Source organism: Pinus tabuliformis, chromosome 4_2, assembly GCF_031772625.1.
Source record: "Pinus tabuliformis cultivar Carrire ecotype Pingquan chromosome 4_2, CPIR1, whole genome shotgun sequence".
NCBI lineage: Eukaryota > Viridiplantae > Streptophyta > Pinopsida > Pinales > Pinaceae > Pinus > Pinus tabuliformis.
In genome coordinates this window covers 867,633,348-867,648,067 of record NC_142304.1, presented here as the reverse complement: position 1 = coordinate 867,648,067, position 14,720 = coordinate 867,633,348, and the positions used below count along the sequence as shown (strand labels likewise).

General features: G+C 39.9%; 1 protein-coding gene across 2 annotated transcripts in view; it reads left to right on the top strand.

The window, feature by feature from the left end:
• The window catches only part of LOC149172412 (alpha-soluble NSF attachment protein 2-like), a 104,197-nt gene that overhangs the window by 62,803 nt on the left and 26,674 nt on the right, over positions 1 to 14,720 (top strand). For both annotated transcript variants that reach the window (XM_089424313.1, XM_089424312.1), the window contains 3 exons: positions 2,456 to 2,615; positions 2,733 to 2,780; positions 2,939 to 3,019. In XM_089424313.1, coding sequence (XP_089280439.1) covers positions 2,456 to 2,615; positions 2,733 to 2,780; positions 2,939 to 3,019 — 289 coding nt within the window. The remainder of the gene's footprint in view (positions 1 to 2,455; positions 2,616 to 2,732; positions 2,781 to 2,938; positions 3,020 to 14,720) is intronic.

Here is a 14,720-nt window from a genome sequence, read left to right as displayed (position 1 = left end):
TCTGTGTTGGAGTGCCTTTCCTGATGCTTGGCCGGTTCCCATCGCTTTCACATTGATTGTCTGACTTCCCCACTCTCTTGGATTGATAGCGATCGATTGTGGTTTACTTGTCACGGAGTAGAAGCGAAGTTTATCAAGGCAGTCCTTTACATTTACGACTGAGTGGAGATCCATGCTGAGCTATTAATCTTCCTGAGCCCCCCATACTGAGTTGCCCTTGCGCCATGCTTTTATTTAATACTTCAGCTGTCGATTCTTCCACCTTTAAAGCTCTGTACTTTGTTCCCGGAGCATTACCGCATCAAGACCTTTACTCTAAAAGACGTCATAGAACAATGGGTCTCGATTGCCTTTGGCCCCCTGTGACTTAGCCCCCTTCGGTGTTTCTGCATAATAGGACCGAGGGTTGTGACTTGGGGCTTAGCCCTAAGGCGCTAGAGCCTTTAGACTCTTGTCCGGGACCTTTTTCCTTTAATACATGAAATCTCACACTTCGACGTTTTCTGATGTTGGCCATTGATATTTCCTCTTGACCCTTGCGATCATCGATCTGCGGGGTCGGGCCCACCGAAGGCATTGTGATCGCAATACGGGAGAGGGAGACCCTTTACAAGAAAACCTCCCTTTATAGCGTTGGCCGACTTGTCTGGACGTGAAATCCTCATAAGATATAACACATAAAATATCGCATCCGGGAAGTTCCCGCATATCGCAATCGCAAGCCAGAAGGGACTTTGGCAGAGGAGAAACTTTGACCTGTGCGATCGCCAATCTGCGGGATTGCTGATGTCATCAGTGCCATGTGGCACTTCCCAAGTGGTGACACGTGTCACCTGAATATGCCCCCAAAGGACCCCTGAAAACGCTAAATCAGCATGCCACGTGTTCTCCTGTATCGCCACGTCATGTTGACGTCAGCTGCCATGTCAGTCTATCGCGACCAATAGTATTCTGCCACGTGGCCTGTCAGAGGAGAGAGAAAAGGCCCGCCTGCCTCTTGTTTTTTGCGTCAATTTCCTTTGTAAATCAACCTTTGCCCTCCCCGGCGCTTTAACGCTATCGGCGTTTTTCCCCCGCAATTCCTTAAGGATGGTCCATTGGGACCGCCGATTTGCCGATATTGCGGGGTCTGATGTGCGGGATCGCCAATATCGCGGGACTGCGGGGTGCGGGACTGCTGCGATTGTGATATGCGGGACTTGCCCATCGCCGATACGCCGATATGCCGTGCCCTGGATCCGCTGATAGCCGATTTGCGATATCACCGAATGGCTGATCGCCGATTTCGTTGTCTGCTCCAATTGCTCCTTTAGAAAAGCCCCGATTGTGATTTGCGATGAGCCTGACCCTTAGCCTTTTCCCTTTGTTTTCTAGCTTTCAAAGGGGCAGCTTCAATCTGCTCTAATTTTTGATCCAGGAGGCCATTTTTGGACTTCCACCTACCGTTGGAAAGCTTGTTCCGAGCACTATCCAACGGAGAGGGTCAGATTAAGGTTTGAGAGCTTCTGTGACTTGGGAAATGGCTTCAAACTTCACTGCTCTTTCTTACCCTTTTCACAGCTGAAAACACATTTAGCAGTGAGTGACAACAATATCCTTGCTTGACTTTTTGATGTACCTTGAAGTTTTTCTTTTCTTGCATCCATAAGACTGATTTCCTGTGTCTTCACTGACTATTGCTATTCTCTTTATCAATGTGAAATGCTGGATCAGATCTAAGCCTGCAATTCTGAGATACAATTTGCCCTTTCAAAATGAGGTTTAGGAGCCTGCTTGGGAGAAAATCCGAAAGGGGTGCACTGTCATCATTGGAAAGGATTGATCTGCCATTGACTTGTAACCTGCTTTGAAATGCTATGATTTTCTTATCCTTGGCTGGTGATCTGGCTGTCTTACCTCCCTTAAGCTGTCATTTCTTCTCATCTTTTGCTTTATACTGGGTCTATTACTCCCTTATTGTCTTGATTTGTGCCAATGGAGATTTTCCCTCCTTACGTGGCCTAGCAGTCTAATCCTTCAACTTATTTTTGTAACCATGTTCTTTTCTCAGATATTGCTCTTGGAGGGGTTGCTCGTAGAGGTCAATTCTCTTCCTTTGTGCTATCTCCATTGAACTGTAACCCTAATCCTTCTGTGACAGTTTTCCTTCCTTCTTGCTCATTCCTTTTAATCCTGAACCTAAGGAAAGTTTTTCATCACTAAGAGTCTACAATGTCCATGGTTACATTCATTCTTGTTTCAACTTTGTTGATGGGCTTTCTTGTTTACGTTTTGAATCTAATTCAGAATATATGTAACACTGGGGGAATGTGCTTTTATGTGCTTGTTTCTAGTGTAGCAAATTGCCAGGTTCTCTGGCCTCGGAATCTTAATTCAAAAGCCATTGGATCATCTCCCTGATTCCCTTTGTGATGTTTTTCTCTGTGATTTGATTTCTTGTTTGTGACACCTGCAGATACCCAAAGGCCATCCAAATTTTTGAAGAAGTAGCACAGCAGTCAATCAATAATAATCTTCTCAAGTACAGCGTTAAGGGTTATCTTCTAAATGCTGGTCTTTGCCACATTTGCAAGGGTGATGTTGTGGCAATAAACAATGCACTTGAGAAATATCAGGTTCAGCTTTGACTCGTTAAATTGTTTCTTCTGATATTTTCTCTATAAGTTCGAAGCTTGTATGGCTACTTGATCAACCAAACTCCTTCTTCAATTGTGTCATGGTTGCCAATGCAGGAACTTGATCCAACATTTTCGGGTACCAGAGAGTGCAAATTCCTAGCAGTAAGTCTCTTTGCTTTTTCTAATTGCTTGATCTATTGAGAAAACATTCTCTGCAAACTTGGCTGAATATGGCAGTGTCATCATACTTAAGACACAACCAAAAGATAGGATAGGCTCTTTCTTGGTATTTGAACTTAGAGATTACTTCTTGTTTTCAGGATTTGGCGAATGCAATTGATGAGGAGGATGTGGTGAACTTTACTGACGTTGTCAAGGAGTTTGATAGTATGACTAGACTGGTATGCTTCTATCTTTAAATGTAAAACCGTTGCACGATTATGTACTATATTATATGTTTTTAATTTGATTTTTAATTTGAAGAAAAAATATGTGTTTTCTCTGTAAGCTTATATCCACTATAGTTTGTCTTAGCCATTAGGCCCCACTCGGGCTGTGTACAATTTTGACAGAAATATATCATCTTTCAATTTTCTCCTGATGCTTCTATGTTGATAATTGTAGTTTCAGATAATGGTTATAATATTATCAGATGAAAGTTCAAACTTAAAGCAGTAATACAAAAATAATAAAAGGGAATTACAAATTTTATAAAATTCCAATAGAAAAGCTTATTAAAATCTTATTGCTGTGATTACCCAAATAAGTCTTATAATGTTATCCAATCACATGTGCAACTAAATGATGTTTTGGCACAAAGTCAATATTTTGAAAGCATTGCTTGACAAAGGTTTGGGGATGGGGCATGATCTTTGGCGTCAGCTGTAGAGACCACTGAATTTTAGGGGACATCACTCTCTCTCTATATATGTGTGTGTGTGAATGAATATATGTGTCTACACTTTTTAACATTAATTGAAAATATACTAATGCGAGATTACTTCTGCCCCATTTATACCTGTAGGCATAGGTAATCCCAATAATTCATCCCTATATCTGCAAGCTGTTGATGACTTAGAATGTACAGAGAGTATTTCCTGAAAATAAAACAAAAATGATCTCAGTGCCATCACCTTGGATATTCCTGTTATGCTTCACAGCTTAAACATGGATTCTTTTTGAGATTTCTGGTTAAGCTGACTGATTGAGCTACAGCTTTAGGCATGCCACAAACAATGACAAGCTGTAACAGTCACTTTTGGTTTCCACATAATATGCTGAAGATAAATATACAGATATATTACATTCATACAAAATATGAATAATTGAATGACTACCTATGATATACATGTAACACACACACACACATTCACTGCATGTATGCCTACCCATTCCCCTTGTGTATTGGAGGATGCACCAGCATCCTTGTTGTGTGGTGTGTCCCCGGGATAGGGACAATTTATAAGGAATACTGTTATATAAAAATTAAAGTCTGTTTAAGCCAGGGCCTCCCACATTTGTAATCATGATTCAATTATATATATATATATATATATATATATCTGTTCTTATCGAGTATATGTACTCCATTTGGTATCAGAGGCAGGTGCTCCTCGGGACTTTGTTGCTGCTCTATCCACTGCCATTGTTTTCCTTCCGCTGCCGCTGTCCCTGTACTCTCTTGCCCGTTGTGGCCGTGCCTATCTGCTGGCTCCGAACACTACTCGCCGCATCAATCCTCCACCTCACTGTGCCGCTCATCCCTTTTTGTTGTTACCTTACCTGTTCCCCGACCACACCTGTCTTCAAGCGCTGCCTGCGTTGTCTCCCGACCATCTGTTTGCGTTTGAACCCCGTTTGACCGTCATGCTCCCTGTCTTATTCGCTGTTCTGTCGTGCTCCTCGTCATATCTTCCCTGTCATATCTGCGTTCCTTCCGATCGCCCTGTTCCCTCTCGACCAACATGCCTTACCAACCCTCACTCTATATAGTCATTAATTTTAATTTATTATCTAAATCATATCTATATGTTTTATTATATAGTTGGTTATATAGTTTTATTATATAGTTTTTATAGCTAATTATATTTAAATATTAACTATATAAGTTAACTTAAAAGAAATTTAGGATCAAGTTAAGAAAAAGGGTTAAGTTGGATAAATATGCATCACCACATACCCAAGCAATGACTTCATCAATGTCGATGTCTGATTTCAATAAAAGATTGATAGATCTTGAGACTAAGGTGATTGGACATGGCGAACAAATCAAGGCGCTCCAAGATACATCAAAGAGAATAGTGAGTCAGCTTGAGCAAAACAATGGTGATGTTGACCTGTATTTGTGACAAATTGAAGATTACACCCGATCAAATACCGCAAAATAATGAAGCTACTCAACATCTCAATTCTCCGGATACATCAAACTTGTCAAACTCACATGAGAAACCTGAGTCTCTAAAAGCATTGTCTATGCCCCATCAACAAAATAGTAACACGAATTTTCAAAATATGTAGCGCTGGAATCAATACTCAAATATGTAGCTTGGGAATCAATATCCCTTCTTCACCCACCAGTTGCTACATATCAACAAAGAACAAATCTTGAGCTCTCCAAATTTGATGGTAACGAGAAGTGTAGTGTTGCATGTTTCAATAAAGCAGAAGAATATTTCGAGATTTACGGTATTGACAATGATGACAAGAAGATAAGGCATGCATCCCCATGCAAATGGGAGGCGAAGAATATAATTGGAATATGTGGTGGAAAAAGACACTTGCTATCAGTTGGAGGAAATTAAAAAATGCATTCTTTAAAAGGTTCCAAGGTGTCAAGGAAGAAGAGTTTTCTTAGCACTCACCAGACTGCAACAAAAAGGAGATGTGGACAAATACACTCGAGAATGGGAAACTTTAGCTACATGAGTACCTCGGTTATCAAAAACTCGTCTCATTCAATCATACACCACAAGACTTAAACCCCATCTATAGAAGTAGCAAGACAGAAGGCAAAAGCTACTGAAAAGAAGCACAAAAAGATGCAATGGCCAAAAGTTGAAAGAATATATTCAAGACAAAGATTTCCCCAAGCCGCGAACACGGATAACATAAAATATGTTCCGCCACATCTTTGTGAAGGAGAAAAATCTAACTTGGAAATGCAAAGAATGAAAAAGGGCAAGTGCAAACGTTGTGGCGAAAAATGGGACCCTAAACATAGATGTGCTAAAGGAAAAAAACCAAGAACCTGTATAAATGTGAAGCAACTAATGATTCAAACAGTGAAGAATTAGACGTAGAAGAAATTGAAGATTCTCCAGAACCAGCTAACAAGAATATTCCGCAAGTGTCATTATTTGCTATGACAGGTATATCTCAACCCCAAACATTAAAGTTAAAAGGACACATCAAAAAGTGCAACGTAATGGTTTTGATCGATACCGGAAGCACCCACAACTTTTTGGACTCAACTATGGCGAAAAGACTCAACATTTTCACGTTTCCCATGCCCAACATGAAGGTTATGTTCGCCGACAGTAAGAAAATTGAAAAAGTAGGGAAATGCCATAAATTCAAATTAATTAATCTAGAATCTCCGTTCTACACTGTACCATTAGGAGGAGTGGATGTGGTCCTAGGTATCCAATGGCTTCAAACCCTAGGCACTTACTCTGCCAACCATCAGAAGATACAAGTTATATGGGTTCTAGCCCCCTGAGAATCAAATTGTATCATCATCTCAGATGATGAAAATGATCTGGAAGGGAGCACCGACTTATTTAGTGCCGTGTCATCAATTAGAAGTGCTAACTTCAATTATGATTAGCGAAGAGTCACCTGAAGTTCAAGAACTAATTCAAAAGCATGAAAAGGTGTTCCAAGACCATCCAATGAAGTTGCCTCCTAAAAGAGAAATCAAGCATACAATCGAAGTCAAATCAGGATCAAATCCCATCAACATCAAAACGACATCGATATCCACATCATCAAAAACCGAAATTGAAAGATTAGTCCAGGATCTTTTAAATGTGGCATTATCACAAAAAGTAGAAGTCTGTATGCTACACCAATTGTATTAGTTTGAAAGAAAGATGGTTCGTTCAGACTATATGTTGATTACTGATGATTAAACAAAATAACAATTAAAAACAAGTTTCCAATCCTTTTTATCGATGAAATGTTGGATGAACTACATGGAGCTAAATACTTCTCAAAATTGGACTTAAGGTCAGGGTATTACCAAATTAGAATAAGGTTGGAAGACATAGCAAAAACTGCGTTCCGAACACATGAAGGTCATTATGAGTTTAAAGTAATGCCTTTTGGTTTAACCAATGCACCAACAACATTCCAAGCTACTATGAACGAGCTATTCCATCCATATCTAAGGAAGTTTGTGTTAGTGTTCTTTGATGACATTCTAATTTATAGTAAAACATGGAAGGAGCACCTACAACATTTGGAGCAAGTTCTTACTATATTAGAAGAGCATCAGTTCTATGCCAAGAAGTCCAAATGCACTTTTGGGAAAGAAGAAGTAGAGTATCTCAAACATATAATATCCAAGGAGTAACAGTAGATCCTAATAAAGATCGAGGCTATAAAGAAATGGTCCAAACCAGTTAATATTTCCAAGCTAAGAGGATTCTTAGGATTGACCGGGTACTATCGAAGATCTATTAAAAACTATGCCCATATAACCGCACCCCTAATGAACCTTCTAAAGAAAAACTCATTTCGGTGGAATGATGAAGCAAAAAAGTGTTTTGAAGACTTGAAAGAAGTTATGTCTAATGCCCCTGTATTGGCAACTCCAAACTTCTTAAAACCATTTGTAATTGCGTGTGATGCTTCAGGTTTTGGCATAGGAGCAGTACTAATGCAGGATAGTCACCCAATCGTGTTTGAAAGTAGGAAGCTCAATAAACAAGAACGTCTCAAGTGTGATGCTTCGGGTTTTGGCATAGGAGCAATACTAATGCAGGATACCCAATTGCGTTTGAAAGTAGGAAGCTCAATAAAGAAGAACGTCTCAAGTCTACATACGACAAGGAAATGCTTGCTATTATGCACGCATTAGCCAAGTGGAGACAATATCTCTTGGGAAGTAAGTTCTTAATACAAACAAATCATAATAGTCTTTAGCGTCTCCTTTAGCAGAAAATGCTATCTACTGAACAACAAAAATGGATTGAAAAAATCACTGCCTTCAACATGGATGTATTACATAAGAAAGGCAAAGTTAATGTAGTAGCTTATGCTTTGTCCAGGAAAGGCGAAGAATTGTCATTACTCGCAGTTTCAGTTGTTGTTCCCGAATGGCTGGATGAGATTCAAAGTGAATATGGAAAAGATCTAGAAACAAGTGCTATAATCAATAACCTTCCCCATAATTCAAAATTTGAATGGAAAAACGATATTCTTTGGTTCAAGGGAAGAATTTATCTGAGTTAAAATTCCAAATTTAAAGCCAAGATTCTCAAAGAGTCGCATGATTCACTGTTAGTTGGACATGTAGGATTCTTTAAAACCTACTGTAATGCACACCAGTCATTTTTTTGGAAGGGAATGAATAATGATATTCAAAAATATGTAGTAGAATGCAATAAATGCTAGAGGAATAAAAACGAAAATATTATGACACCTGGACTACTTCATCCTTTAAATATCCCAAATTAGAAATGGGAGGAAATATCAATGGACTTTATCGAAGGTTTACCTGTGTCTGATGGTAAGGATAAAATTCTTGTAGTAGTCGACAGACTCACCAAGTATGCTTACTTTATTGGAATGAAGAAATCAGACTCAACAAAACAAATTGCTGAGGTATTTTGCAAAAATGTTTACAAATTACATGGATTTCTTAAGGTCATTGTGAGCGATAAAGATGCCAAATTCAAGGGTAATTTTTGGAAGGGATTTTTGAAACGTATATGAACCTACCTCAACATGAGTTCAGCCTACCATCCTCAAACAGATGGCCAAACAGAGGTTGTCAATAAATGTTTAGAAACCTACCTAAGTTATGCTACAGACAAACAAAATAAGTGGGTTCAGTGGTTAGATCTCGCTGAATGGTGGTACAATTCTACTTATCACACGTTAGCAAAAATGACTTCATTTCAAGCTCTGTATGGTTACGAACCTCCGAAATGGAAGGACTTTGCTATCATTGAGACAAAACTTCTAGCTATTAAAGACCAGTTAGAAGAAACCCAAAAAGTCGTCCAAACTCTAAAAGAAAATCTAAATAATGCAAGAAATCGTATGAAGCAACAAGTTGATCGAAACAGAACAGAGAGAGAATTTGAAGTTGGAGAATGGGTATTTGTTAAACTTTAGCCTTACAAGCAATTGTCCTTAAAACAAAAGGGAAAAAACAAATTGGCACCAAGGTTTTATGGACCGTACCAGATCAACAAAAAGATCAGCCAAGTAGCATACAGTTTAAGCCTTCCTGATAAAAGTCGTGTTCACAACGTTTTCCATGTATCTTGCCTTAAAAAGGCACTTGGTGAACATCAATCAACACAAACAACACTTCTGAGATGACGAAGGAAGGGTCATTCTAGAACCAAAAGGTATTATCTCCATTAGGGAAAAAAATTGCGATCACGAGTAATCAAAGAATACCTGATCAAGTGGAAGGACTTACCAGAAGAAGAAGCTTCTTGGGAGACAAAAGTGTTTCGTCAACAACACCCGTCATTACGTATGCTTTGAGGACAAAGCATCTTTTCAAGAGGAAGACAATGTTATATAAAAATTAATCAATTCTTTAATTATTAATTAATTAGGCAAAGGGCATGATCAAAGATCTTGCCCATCCACCAAGAGGCACCCAAGGCAGTATCTAAGGCAGGGCCTCCCACATTTGTAATCATCATTCAGTTATTTAATAATAATAATAATATATATATATATATATATATATATATATATATATATGATGATGATGATGATGATGGTTAACGTCCACTCAGACCAAATTGGTCTATCGGACCTACAATTTTCTTAATTTTTACTTGTCTGGCTCCTCGTCTTTCTTGGCGAGATTGGTGTTGTAGCTTTCTTTCTTTTCTCTACGGTCTTCCAACTTCCTTTGTCTTGCATCTCCTTCATCTCGTCTGGTTCTTGGGACATTGGTGTCTTAGCTTCGCGATCTATTGTGTTCGTTCTTTTGAAAATAGTCGGAGATGAAGATTTATTTTCTGCGGTATTCAAATCCTCATAACTGTTGATTTGTTGGGGCGGGCTTTCTCCTTGCTTGTTTTGAGAGTTGCTTCCTTCTTCCTTGATTTCTTGTGACTCATTTTCTCTAGAATATTCTTCTTCTTTGATGACAGTGTAGTGTTCTTTTTGTGCTCCTTCCCACCATGTAGATCTGTGGTGGTTTTTTCTAGCAAAATTTTTCTCAGAGGCTTTTGGGCAATTTTTGGCTAGATGCCCCGTCTCAAAGCACGATCGACATCTGAAGAGGACACTTTCATAATCAAGCTTCTGGTTCCACACATAGTCTTTACTTGTTAGGTTTATTTCAGCTGGGAATCCAGCGTTGAAATCCATTTCCACGCAGATGCGTGCATAGGTGGTTCTGGCATATTCCTCTGTTTCTGGGCACCTGCAGTAAAATTTCCCAATTGCATTTCCGATGGCTTTTAGCGAGGAGAGATTCCAGAGATGCAAGGGTAGGCTTGGCAATCTCACCCAAACTGGTGCTGAGGTTATCACTGCTGTAGAGGGATCGAATGATGGGTTCCATGGCTTCATGAATAGGCCTGATTTTTCCCAAAACCAAGGGCCGGAGTCTAGAATACATTGTCTGCTTTCAGGATTTTCAAAATCTACTATAAAGAAACCTCTAGCACAGGGGTAGATATTAATTTCATCAGAAATGATAGGCTTCCATACCTCCGAGATCCAATTGTGGAGTGCTATCAGCCGCGGCCAAAAACCATTGAACCGGCAAATTAGGGCACTTTCGGAGAACTTCAAAGCTTCATCGAGTGAGTCCTGGACCACTTTCTGTTCTTTTCGAGTATATGTACTCCAAGTATCCAAAATATTCAAATGTTCAAAGTAAGTGAGTACTCATTAGTTCTCAGTTTCATCTGTTGCTATTGATGATTGCTTTTTTCCCCAGGAAGGAAAACTGTATTTTCATTCATAATTGAAAAGCAAACACATTTTGTATATACACACTTGACGTGTGAATTCATCAAGAATTTGCCCAGATCCTTAAGTAGCAAAAAATTAACAAAAAGATATTAGCTGTCATGTGCTTACAATTTTGCTATTGATGCTTGCTTGATGAGTGATACTATGTTTTTCTTAAATGTCATCCTACAGTTATTTACCTTTCTTTATATTCTCCTCTCCTTGGATCTTCTTTCTTTCATTTCGTAGAGTTTGAACACCTTGTTATCTAATTAATATTGTGTTTGCCTACACTCTTATTGAGAGCTTGCAAACAGCCAGGGTATTGTTTTTCTAACCAGGTATTATCTACCCATTTGGTTACTTCTGTGATATAAATCAATCTTGACAACGCATACTCTTTTCAAACAGAAAGACCTATTCACCATGTGGGTTGATAGTAGATACCTGTATTTTATCCCTTTCCAATTATGACTGGAAAAATCCTACTGCTTTGAGGAGAATATTATGATAGCACTCACTCCTTGGGCGAGCAGATTGGCACTTCCAATTTACCCAGAAATAACACTACAGCCAACTTATGAGCTGCTGCCCAATGGCTTGAACTGGCAAACACTCAGGGTGGTCTAACAGGTCGAGCTACATATGGTAGCAAGTGTCAGTATCAGTATGCTAAAGTTGGGGGGAATTACATTAAATATTGGATTAGAATGAGAGCAGACTGTAGAAAATCCACAAAATTCTGATCTGCTAATGTGAACAATTTGAAATACTAGTTTCTTTTCACATAAATGCAGAATTTCTCTACCAAACTGCGGCGAATAGGAAGAAAAATAAAATCACAATTCACACAATAGAAATACTCAGGGTGGTCTTACAGGTTGAGCTACATATGGTATCAAGTGTCAGTATCAGTATGCTAAAGTTGGGGGTGAATTACATTAAATATTGGATTAGAATGAGAACAGACTGTAGAAAATCCACAAAATTCTGATCTGCTAATGTGAACAATCTGAAATACTAGTTTCTTTTCACATAAATGCAGAATTTTTCTACCAAACTGCAGCAAATTCTTTTAGCTTCCAAGCCAACTCACACTAGAAGACAATTAACTTGGTCTTCCATAAAATCGCACTAGTCAAACTCCTTCTCGAACTCGTCCACATCACTGGAACTCGTACACGACTAAGGAGAACACAAATTCTATTCCTTGCATTAAGGCACAAATCAAGGAATCCATTCCTTTGCTACTTTTCAACACAATTCACACAATAGAACAACACAATTTTTCTAGGGAACCCAACTGGGAAAAGCCTCGCTTGCTTGAGAATATTATTGAAGAAAAATAAGCTACAGATCTCTTACAAATAACCCTGCTTCAATAGAGAATACAAATTGATCTTTCAGCCTTGAACTAGGCTTGAAACAACCCTGCAAGAATGCTGATTTGCTTCCCTCAACCAGCCCACACTAAGGCCCGAAATCCTTGCGCATTCCTTAGGAAATAGGCCCCTATTTCCTAGCGCATTCGACCTCCTAAAAAATAGGAATTTCCTCCTATTTTTGTGCACACTTCCCAAGGGAAATTCTCCTCCAATAATTCGCACAAGGAAACCTTCTTGGCTCATTCCTTTCACAAGCTCACAAACTCGTGCTCAAGAAGGAATACATGGTGTGCCTTCGATCTCCTTATAAGCACTCCGAATAGGCTATTGTTAGTAAGTTCTATGTTTGGAAAGTTGAACTAGTGCTTTTCTAGTTAACAATAGTTAACACAACTTGTTAACTAGTTCTTCCTAAAATTTAGGAGGCTAACTCCACAAATTCTTTTAGTTCCCAAGCCAACTCACACTAGAAGACAATTAACTTGGTCTTCCATAAAATCACACTAGTCAAACTCCTTCTTGAACTCGTCCACATCACTGGAACTCGTACATGACCAAGGAGCACACAAATTCGATTCCTTGTATTAAGGTACAAATTAGGGAATCCATTCCTTTGCTACCTTTCAACACTCTCTCTCTTAGCAAGGAAGGGATTTTGTGCAACTCCCAATTTATTTATGTGATGAACAAAACTACTTCTTGCCAATGTCTTGGTCAAGATGTCTGTTGTCTGCTCCCCTGTTGGAATGTACGATAGCTTCACTATCCCCTTCTGCACACAATCTCTAAGATGGTGATACTAGACCTCGATATGCTTTGAGCAATCATGAAACGCTGGGTTCTCAGAGAGCTTACTGCAACTCTGATTATCACAATGTATCACGGTAGGCTCCATCCTTCGTTTGAAAAGTCCCACAAGTAACTTCCTCATCCAAATAGCCTCGCAAGGTGCTTGACTAGCAGGCATGTACTTGGCCTGTGGTGAACTGAGTGCAACTGATCTTTGCTTCCTGTCGTACCGGGAAACAAGTGTTGACCCAATGCTGAAAATGTCATTTGAATTACTCTTCTTGTGTGTGGAGCTCTTTGCCCAATCTGCATCTGTGAAGCCCCCAAGCCTCACTCCATTGGCCTGGGTGTACCACAAATCCGTAGTTCGCTGTGCCTCTAAAATATCTCAACACATGTTTTGCAGCAACCCAATCCACTCTGGTCAGTTCCACCATGAATTGACTCAACTGGTTGACTGCAAAACAAATATTAGGTTGTGTGTTGACCAAGTACATCAACGACACAATGAGTTGCATGTATACTGTAGGATCCACTTGCTCTCCTCTCTAGCATCCACCTTCCTCTAGTTTGTGACTACAAGCGTTGCCATGGGCCTGCAATCTTGCATATGAAATCTCCAAGGAATATCTGTAGTGTAATTGCCTTGTCCCACGAAGCTCTCACCATTACCCTGCGAAACCTCCAAGCCAAGGAAATAGTACATAAGCCCCATATCCTTCATCTCAAACTCCCTTGCAAGGTCCTCCTTGCAATCCTGGATTAAGCTCTCATCTCCAGTCAGTATAAGGTCATTGACATAGAGAACTAGAACGAGCGGAAGCACTCAACCATGATTGAGTATAGGTTGGCATCCGCCTCACTCTTTGCGAAGTCCAATCCTCGAAGGTAATCCGAGTGTACCATGCTCTCAGAGCCTGCTTGAGCCCATAAAGAGCTCTCTTTAGCTTGCACACGTGTGTCTATGTTGAACGGCTCAAACCCGGATGGCTGCTCCATATAGATCTCCTCCTCAATCACTCCATTGAGGAATGGTGTCTTCACGTCCATTTGGTGGATCTTCCACCCCATATGTGCTGCAAGTGCCAAAATAGTCCTAATGGATGAATACCGTGCTATTGGGGCAAATGCCTCCTCATACTCTGTGCCCTCAATTTGTGAGAATCCCCTTGCCACAAACCTGGCCTTGCACTTCTCTACACTCCCACATGCTCCAAGCTTCACCTTGTACACCCATCTCGATCCAACAACTGATTTCCCTTCAGGTTGTGGAACAATCTCCCATACATCATTCTTCATGATAGAGGAATACTCCTCCACCATGACATCTTGCCAAACCTGCTGAGAAGTTGCCTCCTTATAAGAAGAGGGCTCAATGTCTACCAACTCTGTCATTAGTGCCATATAACCTGTGTACCTCTGTGGTTGTTGACTTTGCCTAAACATGGTGTTAAGAGCCTCGACCTGCTCTTGAGCCTCCTGAATCAACCTCCCGACCCACTTGGCCTTCCTCCTCCCTATGGTGGGTGGTTCTGATTGATTTGTCTGCTCTCGGCCTGGTTTCTCCTCCTCATCTTGTTGTGAATCCTGTTGGCATTATGATGCATGTGTTGTACTTGATGGCAACCCACTTGTAGCAGAGCAACTCACTTGCATATGGTAACTAGATGAATCTACGTAACTAGATGAATCTACAAGAGATATATCTGATGTGACAGAATGCATGACAGTTGTGTTTACAAAAGTGACAAAATTCAGTGTAGTTCAAAGG